At 33.1% G+C, this 21429-nt stretch overlaps 3 protein-coding genes and 1 long non-coding RNA gene across 4 annotated transcripts; 3 read left to right on the top strand and 1 right to left on the bottom strand.

The window, feature by feature from the left end:
- Positions 1-5073: 5073 nt before the first annotated feature.
- Positions 5074-9851, top strand: LOC115442540 (pupal cuticle protein 20-like). The gene is made up of 5 exons (XM_037443121.1): positions 5074-5163; positions 5231-5343; positions 5416-5638; positions 8608-8726; positions 9626-9851. Exons 1-5 carry the CDS (start codon positions 5155-5157, stop codon positions 9849-9851), a joined length of 690 nt encoding a protein of 229 aa, XP_037299018.1. The 5' UTR covers positions 5074-5154.
- A 2377-nt stretch (positions 9852-12228) lies between these two features.
- Positions 12229-13337, top strand: LOC115442544. Its single transcript, XR_005113108.1, has 2 exons — positions 12229-12609; positions 13111-13337. It is a non-coding gene; the product is annotated as an uncharacterized LOC115442544 (long non-coding RNA).
- A 425-nt stretch (positions 13338-13762) lies between these two features.
- Positions 13763-16127, top strand: LOC115442512. Its single transcript, XM_030167556.2, has 4 exons — positions 13763-14165; positions 14256-14383; positions 14961-15282; positions 15425-16127. Exons 1-4 carry the CDS (start codon positions 14145-14147, stop codon positions 15491-15493), a joined length of 540 nt encoding a protein of 179 aa, XP_030023416.2. The 5' UTR covers positions 13763-14144; the 3' UTR covers positions 15494-16127.
- Positions 15500-16906, bottom strand: LOC115442523. Its single transcript, XM_030167573.2, has 3 exons — positions 16656-16906; positions 16344-16408; positions 15500-15758 (listed from the first exon to the last, which is right to left on the bottom strand). The coding sequence occupies exons 1-3, from the start codon at positions 16677-16679 to the stop codon at positions 15500-15502; spliced, it is 348 nt and encodes a 115-aa protein (XP_030023433.1). The 5' UTR covers positions 16680-16906.
- Between the last annotated feature and the right edge of the window lie 4523 nt (positions 16907-21429).

Below are 21429 nucleotides of genomic sequence, written 5' to 3'. Positions count from 1 at the left end.
AGCTGTAAGTCAATACATCTTGCCTCTTAATAAGGTTTAAACTAGGAAACCGATGTTGTTTTTGACAGCTATTTAAACAATTCTTAACCGCCTCTTAACGCTTAAACAAGTTTATAAGTAAGACTGTTAGTCATTAACTTGTATCTATATATTCTTGGCAATCACAAATCGATGCAATTCTTAAACCGTTTAAAACAATTAATATTATGAAACAAATACTGTGGTAGAGCGTAATTAGTTAGAATATATCGACACATTCGCTTATTGATTGACATAGCATTGTATTTAACGAAGATTCATTTTATATTACCGAATCGATGCCGTGCACTTAAATACATAAATATTATTCTATTGCATCAAACTTGACCCCATCAACGCAACATAACTACGTTTACATAATACCTGGTTATCAAAGTCAAATAGTAATGAGCTAGGTAAAGAAACTGGCGATAAGTTACATTTTAAAACGATACAGTATAACGGGTATCGTGTAACGACGGGGTGAATAGATAACTCAGGGAATGAAAATGAATGGAATTTATATTGATAATTATTAATCCCAAATAAATAAACTTAACAATCTTTATAAACTTCGCGGACTCTCGTTATTTTTCCTATACCATTACTAATAGAAGTTATTGATGTTTATATTTTAATTATATATAAATAATGTGCAAACACAACTCTGTTCTACTACAATTCCATTATAACAAAGGCGGCGTGGCGTGTTGTAAGACGTGAGTGAAATAGACCTTAGATAACCTCCCTTATTGACGGTCCTCGCTTCCCAAAACTCATAAGAATGCCTCGTTAAAATGTTGTTTCTTCATAATAATCATTAAAACAACACTTTGCGCTGCTAGTGCGTATTCCCTATAACCCAATAGTTCCTTCTACTATAGAATAAATGGCACGAGGTCAAACTATTTAAACAATAGATTCTCTACATACAAGATACTGTTAAAATACAAATAGGTATCCATATCTGAATTTGGAGCGTAATATAGCGTAATCTTGGAGTAGAATTGATGTATCACAAACACTAATCAAAGATCATATTTTCTTTAATGTTGTAACACAATACAGCACTATAATTAGTGGTGTCATTTTTGAGTAAAAAGCATGAAGTTAAAAGTCAACGTTCTATGATCTAATTTTTCTTTTTAAGTAAACAATAATAAGTTATTCTCATGACTTAATTAAACATTGACCTATTATTTCTGCGACGAATAAGGAAAGTTGTCAAGGGTCAGGGGTCGATTTCGCAGTGTGGTAAGTTCAACACACTATGACATAAGGTACCGGTTAGGGTCGAGTTAGGGTTTCGAGACGGCATAAAATACATTCACGGAATTTTGTAACTTCTTACAACTGTGAAGAAACCATGAAATATAACGATAATACCCGTAGTAACATAACAAAAATTTTGTGCAATAAAAATGATTTTTGGTAACACTTAAATGCGAGTCTATTTGAAATATTTTTTTACTATATGTAAACATTTGTTTTCAATTATTATTTTATAGTGTTTTTTACTTTTATGATTCATTCTTTGTTACGTTTACTGCAGTATTTATTGCTAATAAAAAATACTAAACTCTATTCTGAATTCAAGAAACCTAATGAATAATATTATTATAGATTACACCAAAGTTATTTCATTTAAATTGTATTTCGCTTATCTTTTTTATCCTGGTATAGCAATAAGTAACATACAAACTGAGTCATAATGATACGTACAATGCAAATTAAAGCTAAAACATGGAATTTTTATGGTTACGGAAAACAATTTACGACCGAAGATATCGTTCAAGTAAATAAAAGGAAGCTTTATTTATTGTTTCATTAAACTTATAAAAATTACAGATCTTATTTCTAGTCAGTATAAAATAAAGCTTTTCAAAATTTCATGCAAATCAGATTTTTAGGAAAGAACAAATTTTAAAATTGCAACGAAAATAAAGCTGAAATGACAATTATACAATATCCTTTATTAAAAAATTATATATTATGCTAGAAAGATTCGTTAGACTTCTGTCCATATAAATTTAATTATAGCATAAAATAAATGGTTAATTTCTCAGAAATTTGTTCCCAGCATTGCTAACAATTCTCATCATAAACCAATTGGACACCATTATTATTCGGTGTAAAATGTTAATGGAACATAAAAACCTTGATATTATCCAGCCGTTTTCGTGAATAGACCTTAATGTTATTGAAATAAAACTTAAATTAGTTACCTAATCAGTAAACCAACCATCATCTTCCGAATAACATCTGCGAACGAACTCAGAGGTCATCGGATGAGTACACGCAACCTTCGTCACATTTTCTATATGTTATAATCTTAAATGGATTTAACTGATGCTTTTATTTAGGGACAATGGGCATATTTGGCAAATTTTGAGTCACTTTTACTATTTCATCCGTTAACTTATTTAGAGCACTTTTAATATTCATTTAGAACGAACCATTCTAAGCCAGCTATCTCTATATTTATACTTTTCTCAATATTTTTTTCGTTTCAGATATATTTTGCTAGATTTTGTAATTTTTTTTTTTTGGAATATCATTGTTTTAAACAGCCTAAAGTTGCTTTCAATTTTTAAGTTTACTTTTATTATATTTTCCTTGATCATGAAATTTTCAATTTTATTATTGTAGGTACTTACAGTATTGTTGCATCATAATCTACCCTATTAGATGAGGAACATGCACGAGCTGGCCACAGCGTGGATAAAAAATAAATCTTTCCATACGTACGGTTAGTTACAATAATTGTGAATATGACAAAAATTATAAAATATAATTTGCGGCCAATTATAATTATTGATAGGCCACGTGGTCAGAATATTTTTTTTTTATATTGGAGACAGTTTTTTGGGTGTTATTGAAGCAAAAATATAAGGTTATTTTCACTTAATTACATCTTTGCTTGTATTGAATATTAACTAAGAATATTATTTACTTTCAGAAATTTCATTAAGAAACATTTCTAAATGCTTTTGGACCTCATACTTTTGTATGCTTTTTTAAAAAAAATCATGATTTTTTCTCGTTTTTTACATAACCATGAAATGTAAGTAAGTACTTAATCATTTTAGAAACGCATTAGAATTATACATCATTTGACCTGTTTATGTTTATGTGTTGGGGCGTCCAGATATACAATAATACATAATTATCATCAAATACATTTATATTTCACTTCTTCAGATTGCGCCACTAGATATAGATCTTTCTTTGTGTACGTTCCCTATATGCGCATGCGAACAGAAATCGTCTGCCGTGACGCGAAGTTACTCCAACATACCCACTATATTATAACCCTGAAATACCTTTTTGATTTATTTTCGCGACAGTACAATACTCTACCTACTAGCTACTCTTATACTACAATACAATAACAATAACATCATATTTTTTTTATTTTTTCTAAGTATTTTTTAAAAACAAATGTAAGACTTGGGTGTCCGTAGAATTTCACATGACATTCAACATCTTTGGCAATTTGAACATCGAATGTCGCTGTTAGATGATGCGTAACATAACATGATTCAGATATGTAAGATGACAATTAGAATTTAACCTACCATCAATTCAATCCGCGAACTTGAACCAAGATTTTACAGAATGTTTTCTGCTTTCGATAGGTTAGCTTAGCAATCAATCTGTCTACACGTAACCCCATCGATCAGAAATTACTCGTACCAAGGTCATGAAATAAATTGATACCAGTTTTAATAAATAAGGTGGAAAGTCAATAAATTTTGTATAATGATTTATACTTTACTTTATTAAACTATTGATAGCCTCGCCTGATATGGCAAAATGTTTCGCCTCCTATGGATCTCATGGAACGGAACGTGCATTGCGTAAAGTGCCTAATGAGACCAGTTCCTACTCCTTAAGGAATATAGGCGTAGTGGGTCTTTTATTTGATTTAACTACCGCCTTCGTGTTTTAACGTATGACATGTCGCGGGCGTAGTCGGGGCGTTTTAGGAGTTCAAACATACTCCCAAAATAAATTTTGACTAACTAACAATTAATTGATTGTAGACTTCTTAAGACTGACAATATTTTTTTTTAATGAATATGCGTGTTACATCTTTGATGAAATGTTGTTTTAAACATATTTAGTTATTGGAATCTACCACAGCGGAAATCCATCCATTGTAATACTAACATTATATATTACGTTGTAAAAAATATTTGAACACAGATCACAATGTTATTATGTAAACGGAAATATTGTGTGGTAGAGCCCCACCCGATCCATGTACAGCTTTCAAATAAAAATATAACATATTACAACACACGTCAACTGAACCATTACTTCTGCGAACACAAGCTTTCTCTCGTCCAAAATTATTTCCCTCATAGACCTCTTTATTTAATTCTTCACATATAACTCGTGAATCGTTTATATTCATGAATATAAAATATTCCTCAAAGAGTGTTAACTAAATAATCAAAACAGAAGCTAATTAATTACCCACATTATGAGTGTTAACCAGCACAATTGCACCATTGAAACTACTTAATTATATTTTACAGCCATTAATTATATAAACTTTATTAATGGTTAAAAAATATAAGGCATCAAATTTCTTTTGTTTCATATAATTTCGGGTCAACAACGAATAAATAGCATATTTTCTATAGAAATATGTACAAAGAACGTCAATCGAACACAGATTACACGGCATCAAATCACTAATTATAGATATTGTAAGATGTTTAGCAATATAAGACGAGCAAATAATTTATTAATGTTCCAGTAAACTTTTACTCGATAAACGTTTAATAACAATGCATTATACGTAAAAACGAGATTATAATCTACTGAAATTCACATTATCATTGACATTTACACAAAAAATATTACTAAAAGTGTTGCATGCTTCAAATTAAATGTTTACAAACACGTGTGCTTAGATTGTGGCTATATCAATTGTTAACCTTTGGGTATGCCAACTGATGCTGTCTTATGCAGTACCGTAATAAGAAACGGCTCGTCTGCCCAGTCGTTGTGTTGCAACCAGGGATTAAAAGAAATACATACGTATATAAGAGAAACGTATGGATACGTAATCATCCCACAAACCAAGCGATCTTTGAACAAGACGGTTGTTGTAAACAATAAAAAATGAAAGTGGTCAGTACCAACAATTCGAATGGTAATGCTAACAATGAACGTGCATAACAGTGGAGGATTGTTTCAGATCGTGGTACTAGCTCTGGTCGCCGCCGCGTCGGCTGCTCCCCAAAACCTTCAAGATGTACAAGTTCTCCGCTACGAAACTGACAACGTTGGACCTGAATCTTATAACTTTGCGTAAGCATTATGCACCTGCAAGACTTTGTATTAAATGCAATGAACTTGTAACAACTAAGCATTATCTTTCAGCTGGGAACTGTCCAACGGCAGCAAACATGAAGAACAAGGGCAATTGAAAAATCAGGGAACGGAGAACGAAGCCATGACCGTGCAAGGGCAGTACTCTTGGGTCGGTCCTGATGGCGTCACATATACAATCACCTACATTGCTGATGAAAATGGTTTCCAGCCACAAATCCAACAAGGAGTCGGAGGAGCCATCCCGCCCGGAGTTGTGGCTTCACTCCTTGGATGATCATCCAGTACCATGTTCCTTAGGGCAAATTATATCGATTCCTGTAAATAGTGAAATGTAATAAGCTGTATATAATATTTATGTATGGCGTGGACGTTAAGTATTAATTAAAATAATTATTTAAAATAATTCGCTTTTTATTCAATCATTTATAAGTACATAAAAAGATAACAATTTCTTAATACGATACAACTTACAGTATAGGTAAATACAGAGTGTAAAGTATACCATATTTCATCTACATACAAGAAAATGAAACAATTTTTTTCATCCACAATCATCAAAATATTTCGTACTCATGTATCACATAATAAATAAGTAAATCAAATCCCTAAACCCGTACATTGATAGTGTAAATGAGTATAAATTAAAAATAATAAGTTTAAGCAGTGAAAAATATTACTCAACTACCTTTAGCCACTACTTCGTTTGCGTGGACTTAGTTACCTACCTAGTATACCCTTTCTGATACAAGTCCCCGTATAACAAACACGCGCACTGCGTCAGGCCCACGTCCCCTGTGTGTCCATCTGTCCCTAACTTATCCTGTATGTTGCACAAAACAAAGCATTTTTGACTTATTAGATGTTAGTTCGAATTACTTAGTTTCGACGTGATACGCTAACGAATATTTGAGAAAATAAAGGCAGATTAATGTTTCAATAGTTATTTTTTATATAGTTAGGTTCCCCTCGCGTTTTTCAGTTTATTTAGTATTTAATGTAGAGTCACGGAAAATTTATTATTTTATTTTATGTATAGATTTATCAAACATTTTAAAATTTAGTTCATGTTTTGCTAATCGAATTCACGCATTTTAAAACTAGCAGCAGAGAATTCAAATATAGTTTCTTTATGTTTGAATAATAACATTTGTACCTAACCTTAGACTCCGATAGATTTAAATATTTTTCTTCTTGCTATCTCGAACGCAAATTATAATTTCTTTTGATCTTTATAATAGGTGAGGCGAAAAATAACATTGTACAAAATAATAATAAATATTATGCTTACCTATATATTTTCAACTAAACTTTAAAGTGATATTAGGTCTTGCTTTTTTATAATAAAAAGGAGCCTAAACAAATATGTTAATCCAGGTCATGGTACGCCAAAATTCAAATTCGTTCAATGGTTACGTCGTATACTTTAACAATCAAACATCATTACTATCGCAATTTGTATTAAGTCAATTATATTTCAGTATCAAAAGGTTTTTGTTCATCCCTAGTCTCATCCTTCGTAATCGTGGATGCACGAGCCGCCTACGCAATTATATAAAACATAAACTTATAGTACACACATTAAATTTTAATAGGTACCTAACAAAAGGAAGATAGTTCGTGTACCAAATTTGCATGAAAAATCAGGCACCGACTCCAAAGGTTTATTCCTTGGTACATAAACATTAAGATTATTATTTAAATTTCCTAATAAGTAAAATAAAAATAGTTTTTAAATGTATAGTGATTTTGAATTCAGTGTTATTTTTTGTTGAAAAACATATTTTATATAATATAAACTCATTAGCTTTTTCGTTAATGTTTTCACACGTAATGATATTGTGGGCGGACTTTGGAATTCGCCGTATCATAATATCCTCGTTTTATGAAACATGGGTATCTAATGACGTATTAGGAAATACTACACAAAGAACTTTTGAAACAAACAAAAACAAAGAACAGATTTCATCAATATGAATTGCAAATGCCTGTAATATAATGATGCAGTCCAAAGATACCATCGACTGAAGATGTAAGTGGGAAGTTAACAGCTCTTGTCAAGGCACCACCCCGTGCTAAGGTAATTAATGAATGGGATTATTTGGTCCTATTTCTAGTAAAAGAGGGCTGAATATATTTTAAATTGGACCAAGTACAAACATAATGGCGAACATTGAAAGACCTTGCATCACACGACGCTTGTTAGAATGATGTCAGCAATATTTGATAGAAATACTCAGAATGAGCCACTTTGATAGATTCTTTACCATGTCTACGATACTCAGTGAACATTCTAGTAATTTCTAATAATAAGTTAAGTTAAGTTCTAATAAGTAATACTTTCCGGATATACCCAAATAATCAACGTACAATATAAATATCAAGACAGGAAACAAAATGAGAATCAAAATATGTATCTAAATAGTAAATATACATGCATAGCTAGACATAATTTACTTATTTATGCGATATATATAAATATAGAACAGTCTAAAATCACAAGTTTAAACTAAAATGTATGGAGAGTTTGTCTACAATATATCACACTGGATGAAACACGCAGCGTCGCCGCATACAATGCCTTTCCCGCTACAATATACCGTAAACGACGGCACTATTATTTAAAAAACCAGATGAAAAACTCTATTATTTCCCATAAAAGTGAATTATCGGCATAAAAAATGTCATGGTCCATCTGTGTGCTAAATTTCATCGAAATCCGTTCAGATTATTCTGCGTTTAATTATAGCAAAGAAACATTTTCACAAACTTTTGCATTTATAATGTAAGTAAGATAACATATCATGTAACTAATCCTGTTTAATATGTATACAATATATAGTTTATTTCAACATAAAACAAAACCTTACTTGATTGCCGTCAATCAAGCAAATGAGCTATGCTGAACAAAAGCGGTACGCATGTAATTAAATTAAAATTTCTAAAGGTCAAAGATGTCCTCAAATATTTCGCGGTTTACCTTCATAATTATGTGTGACCGCATACGAAAAAATATAGTATCGGTTTATGTACATCTTTTAATAGATGTATGTCGCAATACAAATATTGAGAAAACTATATAACAAGGGTTTAGTTAACTCAAACAAACACATTTGAAGTTAGCGTGATCAGTTCAACAGTACGCAATGTTTAAATTGGTCAGTATTAAAAATTACAAGTGAATTTAAAGTGTGGTGATGAAATCATCTGCGGTATGCGTGTAATCGTTTTTATGGATTTCAGTTTGTGATCCTTGGGTTGGTCGCGGCCGCGTGGACTGCACCGCAAGGAGCCAAAAACGAGGATGTGCAAATTTTAAGATATGACAACGACAACGACGGAATCGGCTCTTACAGATTCGCGTAAGTTAAAACTTTGATATTTGAACTGCAAAAGCAACACTTATCGCCTTTTGCAGCTACCGCATATATTTTATAGCCACAATCACATGGTCACTCTATCACAGGAGTCAGTAGAAGCGAACCCAGCCCGGTTCCCCATGCGTGTGCGGTACAATAGCACTCCGCGATCCCGGGTTTGGATCTCGCTCGGTCAAAGTAATATTAGGTTATTTTTATCAATATATTTTGAGAAGTCTGGCTCTAGAATTTGTGCCTGATAAAGTAATAGGCTCGTTTAGTATATCACATCATGGGAGGGAACTCAAAGTATAACGTGAGTGCCCTGGTTGCGCCGTTGTCAACCGCTTCGAGGATAAACGCGTGACATTCATTTGCTTTTTTTTTCACTTTGAAACAATTTTAACACTTTAATATTCCACATTTTCTTCAGAAACGTATAAAATCATCACCATTCCTACCACATTCCTATCCGTATATTGTAGCCAAAAATTCAAAATGAATGTTAATTTGGAACTAATTAAATTTTACAACGCATAGACTGTAACCTTGAAGAGCTTACAAAACAATGATGATTTGGGAACACGTACTCATAAACAAAATACTCGCGTTCATATTCGCGAAGGGGTAGTTAGATATAAATAAAAAAAAACCCAACCTAGTAGTACTTTGAGTCTGGTGTGAGAGGAGGCGAACCTATTACATACTGGTCACAAATTCGAGTATATACAATCTATATTTTCACATACATATAGAAACACATACAATAATTTTATTCAATCTGGTCTATCGTATGAACAAATCAATGCTCTTCTGTTTCATTTGGTCTATTTCGGCCTCTAAGTAATGAGGTATCACATTCCATAAATTTTATTAATATAATCAACAATACTCCTTTTCAGTTTCGAGCAAAGCGACGGCAATAAGCGCGAAGAACAGGGTGACGTCATAAATGCAGGCACAGATGACGAGTCCATTGTTGTGAAAGGTTCCTACTCTTGGGTCGGCCCTGACGGAGTGACGTATACTGTCACCTACGTAGCTGATGACAAAGGATTCCAGCCGACCATCGAGCAAGGACCCGGCGGAAGCATCCCACCAGGGATCGTTGCGTCTCTCCTCGGTTAAAATAAATCCTAATGTCTCAGAGTGACAGACGCAGTGCAATGTCAGAAGAGTCGCTTACCATCAGCTGTACGACTTGTTCGTTCCGTCATTAATTTGTATAAAAAATCTAACTGTCTATTCAGGAATCCGGATTATTTGACTATCGTTATGTCTCGTCACTGTCATTAATATAGAATGACGACCAATTTTAATATAATCCTAATCACATTCAGTAGGCAGAAATGAACAATTCATAATATATGTAGTTTGTTGGTCTTAATTACAGATGACTTATTACAATTATCTTTTATCTAATGATGAGGATTGTTTAATGAAATTAACCATTAATGACGAAACGATAAATTCGAAAATGTATTGAAAGCTGCTGTTAAAACTGAAGAAGCCAGTAATTAGTTTATTAGTCCAATTGTTTAGTTATAATTTAAATACGAGTTTAATATAAATACTTGCCATAATATTATATTGCTTTAATAACCTTTTACAACATTTTTATAACTAAGGCCTTTAAGACCCGTCTCCCACTTGGCGATTTTATGCGATTACTAGCTTAATAGTAATAAAATAGCCTAATGTTAAAAAACATGATATTGTTTAAGTATTTGTAATAAGTTGTAGCTAGAAAAAAAGACTACGCGAGGATGGTTTGGATAAGAAGGAATAGCAATAAATAGAAACTATTATTTATATCTGCTTATATAATGTAGGTATGCCGAAGAGTACTTTGACGTGCCGTCCTGTCAATAGGGGCCGACTTTCAGGCTTCCCATTAGGCTTGCGACTTGCTCTCTTATCATATTAAAAAGATGTAAGACCCTATGATATGACCATGCGTCCTTCGCCCGAATTAGGGTGTAACATGGAGTACTAACTACATTTAGAATATGAGTTTTTCTTAAAACGCCTTTACATTTTATATGACTATATACACTAGCCTGTGAATTAAATTTTAGGAAATATCAGTATGAAGCCTGCATTGCTGACCTTCGAACATCGTAAAGTATCCACAACGCTTACTATAAATTAATACAAATTATAGAATAAGAACCTGTTTCACACCTTCCTAGTAAATGCCACTCGTCACATAAAAGTAAAACCAAATACTAAGTCAGACCCTAACCTATTCTCCCAAATTAATGATAATAAAATGAGGAATATCGACACTATACTGTATAATACGATAACTGTCTAATATAACTTACTTGTAACTTGTGTAACAAGCCCTTAGTAAATTATCGACATATTAAAACAAATCACTCTACTAACATTGGCAGGGTTACGACGCATTGCATATTTTAAAAATAAGAAATAGTTCTTATGTAAGCCATACACGCTACGGTCTACCGGAGAGGTCATCTGTGCAGGTATGCCTGCGCAGATATCAATTTAAAGAATTGATTTTCGACAATGCGCCGGTCGCCTGCTCAGGCTCAAAAATCTGCACAGGTCTATTCCCACACACATTTCGGTATACCTTTCCGATAGACCGTAGCATGTATGGCAGCCATTACAAATAACCCCTTAACACAATTTATTCGCAATATTTTTCCGATGTGCATTAGACGCTCAGAAGTAAAATAAGCAATAGGCGCTTTTTATACTAACTTGTTTATAAGTGCTTAACCTAGCTTTACAAACTTAATCAAAATATAAAATAATTTTACACTTTTTTAATAATTAAATATTGCGGACACAAACTGGCCACATGAAATAATTAACATTCATAGCAGCGCAGTATTTTAAGGCACTTAAAAAAAATCGAAAAGAATAACTAGAATCGAAGTTTATCTACATAAATAAAATAAATCACCAAAATGTTTGTACGCGCATAACTTCCAAACGACTGCACTAAATTGGATAAATCTTTCTTTTATGTGTTTGTCACTGTCAGGAGAAGGCTTATATGTAAAAAATATTAAAAAAATAATAGCGACTTTTTAAAAAAGACAAAAAATGAGTCTGCGTTTGAGACAAAAACATGTGAGACGTCTTTAATATATTGACAAAACTCTGACAGAGTGACATGCAGTTGTTATATTAGTGTATCTTAAAAAATAAAATATCTAAAATTCTGTCTGTCTGTACGTGATCGATTTCCTCAAAATGTACTGAACAAATTTTTATCAAATTTAGTATGGAAATAGTTTAATACCCTATTTATTTTCCCGGTATAGAAAGTAGCCTATAACCTACAGACTACTTTCTATCCCGGGAGAATATGTATATATCGGGACTTTGATCCCGGAAAACTCCATCACGCGGGCAAAGCCGCGAGCATAAGCTAGTTTTATATTAAAAAAAATTTAACATGATTCTATTTAATTATGACATAGATAAATTAATCACGCCTTTTTTCTAAGTGACAGAAAATAAGAAGACTTTGACTGCAGGTTCGACAAGCATTACTCAAATAATAATTTAAAGAGAAACATTTGTATTTTTACTGTTAAATAAATCTCGAAAATAATGCGTTACAATCCAAAAACCGAAAAATTTATGTGACTTAGTCCATTAGATTTGAAAAGCTAATGAAACAATTATTTACCAGTTCCGTTAAACATCAGTTTTTAAGCAAGATTTAAAAATACGTAATTAAATAAACTATGCCTAAGCCGGCAGTTTCGTTCAACACTGGAGAAGTCGTGGTATCTGCTATCAAAAAATTAATGAAAAACACGGGCTGGTCGGCACGTACAATAATTAAATTTATTAAAATGGAATATAGTATCTGTGACCCCAAAATAAGCCGTAAAGTGTCCAGGTATGTGACAAATAAGAATGTTATGTAAGTAGATATATCAAACCAGTTCTGGGCAACTACCTAGAATTCGTAAAAACGTTACCCATTTACAATTAAAAAGAATTTTGTTATTAATTAGATATTGTACGGCTTTTCCATAATGCATATTAGTTTGCTGGTGACTTCTGATATAGGGCTAGTGTACGACAGTAGAGCGGAAGCACAAATTGTAAGCGGGGCAAAACTTTGTGTGGGTTTACCTGATACGGTTTACACGGAATTTATTGACGTCAAACAGAAGACTGGTTGTAAAATGCGAGACAAATCCCTTCTAGAACACGCTCAAAAAAAAAATATACCGCCAACATATTAAAGTGGAATAATAGTACTCGAAAGAAAGTGTCACTGGTTAGCTCTACGTACCAAATATCTATCTATCTACTATACATAATATTCTATAAGAATTATTTTTGTCAATGTTATAGCAATAATATAAAAATATCCTTATGGTTATTCCACTAGGGCATTGAAGCGCGGCGTAAGGCTCGGCTTACTGCAGATGGAGCGCGGACGCTACAGGCTGAATGACATGGCGCGACTCACGCGGCCTGTTAGTGCTCGAGAAATTCGACTCAGACCGAGATACAGGCCCCGAGAGAGACCCTTACGTATCGTGTGCAGTCGCGCCTCATCGTGCGCGTCTACTCGTAAATATTATTACAGAAATTAAACTTTTGTATAAATTATACGCACCATGTATATTATTTCGTATTTATTAGACACATTTAGAAGTCGTTGAAGGGGAACACAGAGATAGGAAATTTTATTGTTATACCCATTTAATAATGTATTTATAGTAAACACACCACGCCTTCTATAAGTAGGAATATTTTCTTATTACCGTTGTAATCGAAATAGATGAAAAGACAATTGGGAGGTAAACTTGTGCACCGAAGGTTTCATATAGAATAGAGCTTTTCCTCCAGCATAGATCTTTAACGCGGGCGGAGCCGCGAGCACCACCTAGTAATTTATAATGTTCAAAAAAAATAATAACGCCTTATATGGAATAAGAGGCATGATATTCAGTCATAGTATTATTATATTGGAAAACGTGAAGGCGTTCTTAATTCACAAGAACCACAATTACAATGTAAGTGTAAACGTAAAATAAAAACATAAGGTAGGAACATAATAACTGAAAATTACGTACAAGGTTCTTAAATTTTGTCCAATACTTATTAAAGAATAACGAGAAGAAATTATTTGCAAGTTATGTAAAATACAGTATCATAAACGCTCATCAAGTATAAAAGCACACAATTACGTGTTGTACGTACTTAGCGCAAAAACCCAAGAAATATTTGCGTTCCAAGAACAAACAGGAAACCTACCATTGCCAATAACTTTAATTCATTCATTATTTCGGACACGAGTGAGTAGAACGTAGGTCAGAAATTTTATTTTTGGATTAATCACTTCTTAACTGTTTGTACTATTAAAGTATTAATCATCTCATCAAAATATCTTGAGATTGATATCAGAACATCTTCAACATGCGTCAACAGTTATTAAAGGTGAGTATCTTTTTAGTTTTTATTGCATTAAAAGCATTCAATGTAACGTTACTTAATTGATCTTAATAGTACCGCATTTTTTAATTTCAGAGTATAATTATATACACACTCAGTGTGCTTACCACAGGATCTTGTTTATCTCTTGGATTATGGCAAAATAATAACTCGCCAAAGGTTATAATTCAAACTCCGTTCAATGTTGGATTGGGATTACGATCGTAAGTTTTTGTTTTATTGATGTTTAACTCTATATTCATACTAACTTTTGCCTGCGACTCTGCCCTCGTGAAAAAGTTGTTCTAGATAATATTTTCCTGGGGTGAAAAGTGTCCGATAGTACTCAGGAATAATGTAGCTTCCTATTAGTGAAATAACTTTCAAAATAGATTTAGCTGTTCCTGTCATTAGGGCGTTCAAACAAATAAATAAAAAACTCTTCAGCTTTGTAATACTAATATGGATTAAAATTGTAAGATAAAAATGCAGTTAACCTGTAATTTTATGGTTGACAGTGTAGTAGCGACAAAGGAGCAGTTGTTTCATTCATAATACAATTGAAAAATGTGTCTTATGATGTGAATGCACCATGTTAACTAAAAATATCATTCACACCACAACCAAAGACTTCAAAAACTAACTAACTGGCACAAATAAAATATTAGAGCAATGACACTGGCTATACTGTTTTTAAAAGGCAGCGTCTATCGCATATGGAAAATCTACACCCCAAATAGGAAATAATATTAAGACTTGTATTCGAGTGCTGTACTTGTATTGTAATTTCTATTTTTTCAGATCCATTCCAGTTCCTTCTTTATCTGGGTTGTTTGGTAGACAACGTGGTACGAATCACTTGGAAGAATCTGCAAATCACCCGAATGAAATTTTGGCAAATGATAGCATTACTAAAGAATATGAAATAAATCGCATTCATTCTATAAAGAACCAATATGACGACAAACTATTCACCGAGAAAAACTATAACGAAATAGAAAAGAAATTCACTACCACAGACGACACAAACAGTAATACAATAATAGACGAGATTTATACCACGGAAACTACTGAAACTACAACATTTACCAGTGAAACATACAGTACTGAAGATTATGAAACAGTATGTTTTATTACCAAATTCACTTATACAGAGTCTTAAAATCAGATTAAAATTCATATTAACAATATTACCTTACCCATTGGAACTTTAGAAAAAGGATCGAAACGTGTTAACAGTTCATTTACTGATATTTTTTTTACAGACGACATTGGATGATATAACGAACAGATCTGGGTTGCCTTCAGATGTAGTAGCGTCGATTCTCGGCTGATTCTTTCTACTCTTCGCATTTCACATGGCATATCTCAGTGCCGAGATACGCTTTAAAAAAACGGGACACATCTTCGAGATTATACATCATGAATTCATTTAACTTCTTGCCGTCTTCGTCGTACTCCTCGTATCGCAGACTTTCCACATTCTTCCGTTTTGAATCACGATTTCTCAGTGCATTATCACTGTCAATTATCAACACTGCTCTTCGATTCATCTTTTTGTATGCATAATTGTTGAGGTTTGTTGTCATGCTCACGTTTCTGTACAAAAAGTTGTATTTAATTTAAATTATTCATGTGTTATTAATAATGCTTTAGATCAATGTAGTACATGTATTGATATTGTGGAAGGTCGTTTCTTCTTTAAATTTTTAGTAGTAGATACATAGAATTGCATTATTATAAATTGCTATTAATTTATTATAGAAAAAATAATTTATTACTATCCTTATTTTAACAGTGATATATTGAAACAAATAACTACTGGATGACATAACATCTTTCTATGAATAGTTGATCTTAACGTTAGTTAAGTTAGTCAGTTCGCTCGTTAGGGCGAATATATCACTGTGTGTAAAATTTGCAAGTAGGAATTGACGTTATTTATTAAACTTTAACCAACTGTTCAAACCTCGTTTTTTTTTAATTTATATGCATGGCACCATATTCAAATAAAAAGAGACGATAGTTCCGTAGCAAAGATAAAGTAGAAGATACGGAATTAGAATATTTATTATTATTCAAATTTGAAACTAATATATAGGTAATTCTGAACCCAACATTACCTAAGGAGAAAGAATACAAAATAGTAATCTGTATTACAAAAATCTGTATCAAGTTACTTACTTAGTGTTGTCTTTGACTTTATCATCTAAAATACAATGCACTAATGTAATGGCAGCGCAAAAAACCTGTAAAAATGTTTTATGGAAAAGTTATTCCGCCAGCATAAAGGGAACGACTCCATTTATTCCCCGTTCAAATATATTGACTTTGATATCCACGTAGCATACCATAAGCGTACTTTACAGAATGGACATTGTGAAGATTATTTTAAATAATACATTTTCGAATTATGGAAAATCTTCCGCAATAATCTACTTCACTACACGGAACACAATAGGGCAAATATTATAATTGAAATGTTTTTATACTCACACATATGTATTTTAGTATGAACATATTGTGTACGCTATTTTTGTCAACTGGTTTCTGATTTGTTCCGGGTATTAACAATTCCAACCAAGCCTGTAATAACCTTTATTATCACTCACAATTAAACGGAAATTTTACTATTACCGTGAAATATGACATCATAACAACTTGATCATTTATGGTCCATGCATACTCTTAATTTTTTGACAATATTCGGTTAAAGTCTACACTTCAGTTCGTCTAGTCATCGTATGCTTCCAATAGTTACGGAAGGTCAAGCGTTAATATTTTATTCTACTTAATTATGTTTACGTCGAATTGGTAACGATACTATATATATATATATATTGTTACGCGCCGCTATCCTAGCCGATGACATCGGGCGTTTCCGGAAGTATTCGGCTGCGCGGGCAGGCTGGCAGAAGAGAAGATATGTGACGCGGCGACTATTCTATTATTATTCTCTCTGGCTGGACGTTGTCAAAAGAATGTTTAAAATTGTATTCTGTAATTATTTTGCTAATATAATGTTTACTGTAAAAGAGCGTTTTACATTCAGAAGTGGGATTATACAAATGATAATTTGAAGTTACATTGAATTCGAATGTGAAGAGAACTATCGGAATAAATCTGTGATGAATCATTGAATGCCAAAATTAAAATTACCAGATTCTCAGATTTTAGTTACCATGGCAACGTCTACGTCTGTTGAAGTAAATATGTTGGGAATGCATATGGAATTGATGTCTGCACATTAGTACGATTCACGACATTCATAACAAAAACTTCGTTATGCCTGCTGCTTGGCTCACTGGAGAGGGTGTTTTCTTAGAAACTAAATCATTGGAGACAGGAATGACTGGAGTCATGTGAAGTCAAATCGGTGGCGCAACACTTCAGGCTGACAATGCGAACGTGCGTAATTGTTTATTTTATTTAATCTGGTCTGTCTGTGGCCGTGAGCCTTTTGATCATATTCTGTCTGCAGCCATGACCATTCTGATCATATTCTGTCTGTAGCCATGACCATTCTGGTCATATTCTGTCTGTAACCATGAGCATTCTGATCATATTCTGTCTGTAGTCATGAGCATTCTGATCATAATCTGTCTGTGGTCATGAGCCTTCTGATCATATTCTGTCTGTAGCCATGAGCATTCTGATTAGTGTTACTAGGTCCTATTTGTTTGAAATCGGGCAACAGGTAAAACAAATCGGGATCCAGGTAGAAGGTCGAAACACAAAAAAAAAATACTGCAAGTCATGCTAATGTTGGTTTTCATTGCAATTTCTGATTTAACATCGAATCATAGATCACGGTACAGTCGCGTCTCTAAACAACAGAACAAAATAAAACTATACCTACAGGGCTAGTGATGTGATGTGTTGTTTATTTTTTTGATAATAATGTCTTTTGATAAATTTATTGATTTTCGGGACATTTAATGTCCCAATCAGTCGCAAATCGGGACGTGTCTCCAGAACTCTGATAACGGGGATATTCCGCGCACATCGAGACACCTGGTAACACTACGTCAGAACATACTCTGTCTGACTTGACTGCTTTATTTTACTGATCTGCTTCATTAATTCTGTTTTACTTAATTTCTTTTCTGTTTTTCTATTTCTGTTTCTGGTTTAGTGTTTATATTTAATTATAAACTATATATAATATCTGTGAATTCATTAATCTTACATGGAAAGCTTACAGTCTGACATAAAGAGATTAAGCTACAATATACGGCAGGAGTACAATATTATGTGATTTGTGGTATACGAGGTTCCAAAATCCAGTCAACTGTGTTGATGTATAAATGCAATTTAGGAAAACAGAGTAAAGAAAATAAGACAGAGCAAACGTTGTTGTTTAGAAATGTAATATAATAATATAATATAACATACATATCTTCTGTTCCAGATACCCTCACTGATCTGGTTTGGAGCATGATAAAAAAAACTATTCTGTCTGTACTTGGACTCGGGATAAATTGAAAAGCACTGGCTTATTAATTGAAATGTTTGGTATTCTTATATAGCACTTACGCAATGGCTCTGAACAATTGATGCTCTCTAAGTATACTAATAAGGTACAATATGTGAGCAATATTTCTGCGAATGAATAAGGGTACAATATGGTGACTCTGAAATGGTATACTGGATTGTGTTGCCGTACTAGCTGTAACACTAAGCTTGGTTGGTTAACCTTCGCTCAATTTTTGATAAACAGTGGGAATGGTAATCTGAGATTGCAAAAACATTTGTATTTGTCTTTGAGTATTCCTGCAATTTTGAAGTGTACCATGATGGTGGTGGTGGTTTATTGTTGGTAATAACATTATGAACAAAAAAAAAGTAAAATATCAGATAAAACCTTACGACTGACATCTATTATACTGCTTATGATAAGTTATTTTCTGTTAACCTGTTTAGTTGTAGAAATATATTAACCGTGGTTTTATCGAGCAGACATGCACAAGGAATTCATGTCATGATGATACTTCAGAGATGGATGTCTTCTGATTTTAGTGGGTCATTAGAAGCTGATGTTTTAATTAAATAGTTAAAAAAAAGTATGTTTAGAGTTCAGTTATTGTCATTTTGTATATATGTAATTATATGGCGAGAAATTACAAGTAGTGTTATAATAATAAAAAAAAAGTTGAAACATATTCGGTAGAAGTAGCGACGGATGCGTGCTTCAGTATCGATACTATTTACGGAGCCCAATTTACGGAATGTAATATTGACATTACCGAAAATTATGTACAAATCCTGGTTCCGATGAGTTGCCAACATTGTGTAATGCATATGAAAATTGCTGTAGTTGTTTTTATTCCATGTTGGCCATGTTCTCTCTGTGCTGGTTGTTTATATAAGCGGAACATACACGTGTAGCTAACGCTGTACTTGAGTAGTGTAATTGTAAATCACATGTCTCCACATCGGCTTCGATCGCCAGTGACAGTTTTTATAAACACTGGGGTAACGGTTAAGCCTGCTGGTTCTCTTAGTTGAATCTGGTCCAGTGTCTTGGTTATGCCTGCGATATAGAATCACTTTAGCGAGGACTTTGTAGATATTTGACATCAAGTTGTAGACCTATAGTTATTTATTCAAACTGTTAAGATTTATAGTCTTCTTAGAGTTTCTTATATTTTAAATACTATCCCATTTAGGAAGTGTCTTGACACGCGTGGCTTAACTGACTATTCGACTCATAGTTACGGGGTAGGCTGCGCTTTCAATTGGTTTTCTGTTATAACAAACGAAAGTTTTGAAGATCCCGAGATCTCTGTCGTCTTTTAGTTGTTTCGTCCGATTTGATCTTGAATGTTGCTATGCTCTCTGGAGTCCGTCATTCATCGAAATATTCAGAGATAGGTGAGAGAGCCCAGAAGCAGTTTCTGTATCATTTTTCACACGTGAATAACCACTGCCACAGTTTACAAAGCTACGAATCTAGACTTGCTCAATTTAAAATCAGTTTTCTTGAATAAAGACGCGAGATGGCAGATATAATTTATTTTAGATATAAAATGGGTTAACGTTGACATTGATAACTCTGTTTTGTTAATGAAACTTAATTTTGCTGATTCTCGTTCTGGCAACCGTCTCCATAACAGAGTGACTTTCAACTTGCCAACACGGCGAATCAATTATAGTCATCACTTGCCTTTGTGGCGAATGTATCAGTCCACAATAATATGCTTCAAGAAATTTGTATTTTAGCGGTAAAGTACCTCAGATTAAGAAACTTGGAATAATAAATTCTGTCCCTAATTTGTGACTTCAACTAATTCGTTATTACTAATTCAAACACAATGTAACTTGTTTCCTAATTTACTTTTATTGCATGTAGAGTTCACTTCTCGAAAGTCGTGCACCCAGTTCTGTTGCTAATGTATCCGTTCTTAATTTGGAGTCTGTACATCTTATGTTATCGATTAGGTTAGAAGAGCTAGTAATAAAAAAATGTCCTTTTCAATCTTCTTGTGTAGTCGTATAATAGTAATTGTTGTCCACTGACTTGAAATTAATTTATTCTTAAGACCTCAGTCAATAACTATGTGAGTGTAGGTGTTAATAATGTCCCTGTTCTCGATGAGAAGTTCATTGCTGATGTTCTCTGCACCTGGAGTTTTATTTGACTACTTTTATTTATCAGAGATTGTCTCCGGTACCGGTTCTTTAATGGTCGGATCTGTTGTTTTTGTAGTATTTCTGCATGTGTTTAATTCTTGGATGCATTTAGTAGCTTTGATAGAGACTCTCGTATTGTGGTTTCTATTATGCCGTTTTTATTCTTTATGCTGGGGATCTAATCTCTTTTCGCTGTCTGTATTTTCCCGTCTTTTTTCTTAATGCCTTTGGCCGATTGAATGCAATTTTCTGTGTTTATAATCTGGAAGCATGGCAATCTTCCGCATGTTAGTTTTAAATATTTTATTAATTTCAGTTATGACTTTTCTAACGCTTCTTGCTTTTATGCTGTGTTACTCGTAAACCATTTGATTAATTGATTTGATTGAGTTGGTATATGTTGCGTATGCTTATTTATATGTATGAATCGTGTGCTGATAAGTCCTTATTGTGTGTTATATTATCTTGTGTGTTAACTTCCTTTGCGACTTCTATGGAGTTCTTTAGTTGTGCTTCTCATTCCTTTTCATTTGCTGCTGTCTTACTAATTGGAGGTTTTGCTTTGAAAGGTTTAATTGTTCTGGGTGTTTTTTTAAACTTAAGTTTGGTTCTCAGCATTCTATGATTGCTACTAGAA

Source organism: Manduca sexta, chromosome 26, assembly GCF_014839805.1.
Source record: "Manduca sexta isolate Smith_Timp_Sample1 chromosome 26, JHU_Msex_v1.0, whole genome shotgun sequence".
NCBI lineage: Eukaryota > Metazoa > Arthropoda > Insecta > Lepidoptera > Sphingidae > Manduca > Manduca sexta.
This window is presented reverse-complemented; position numbering and strand designations above follow the sequence as displayed.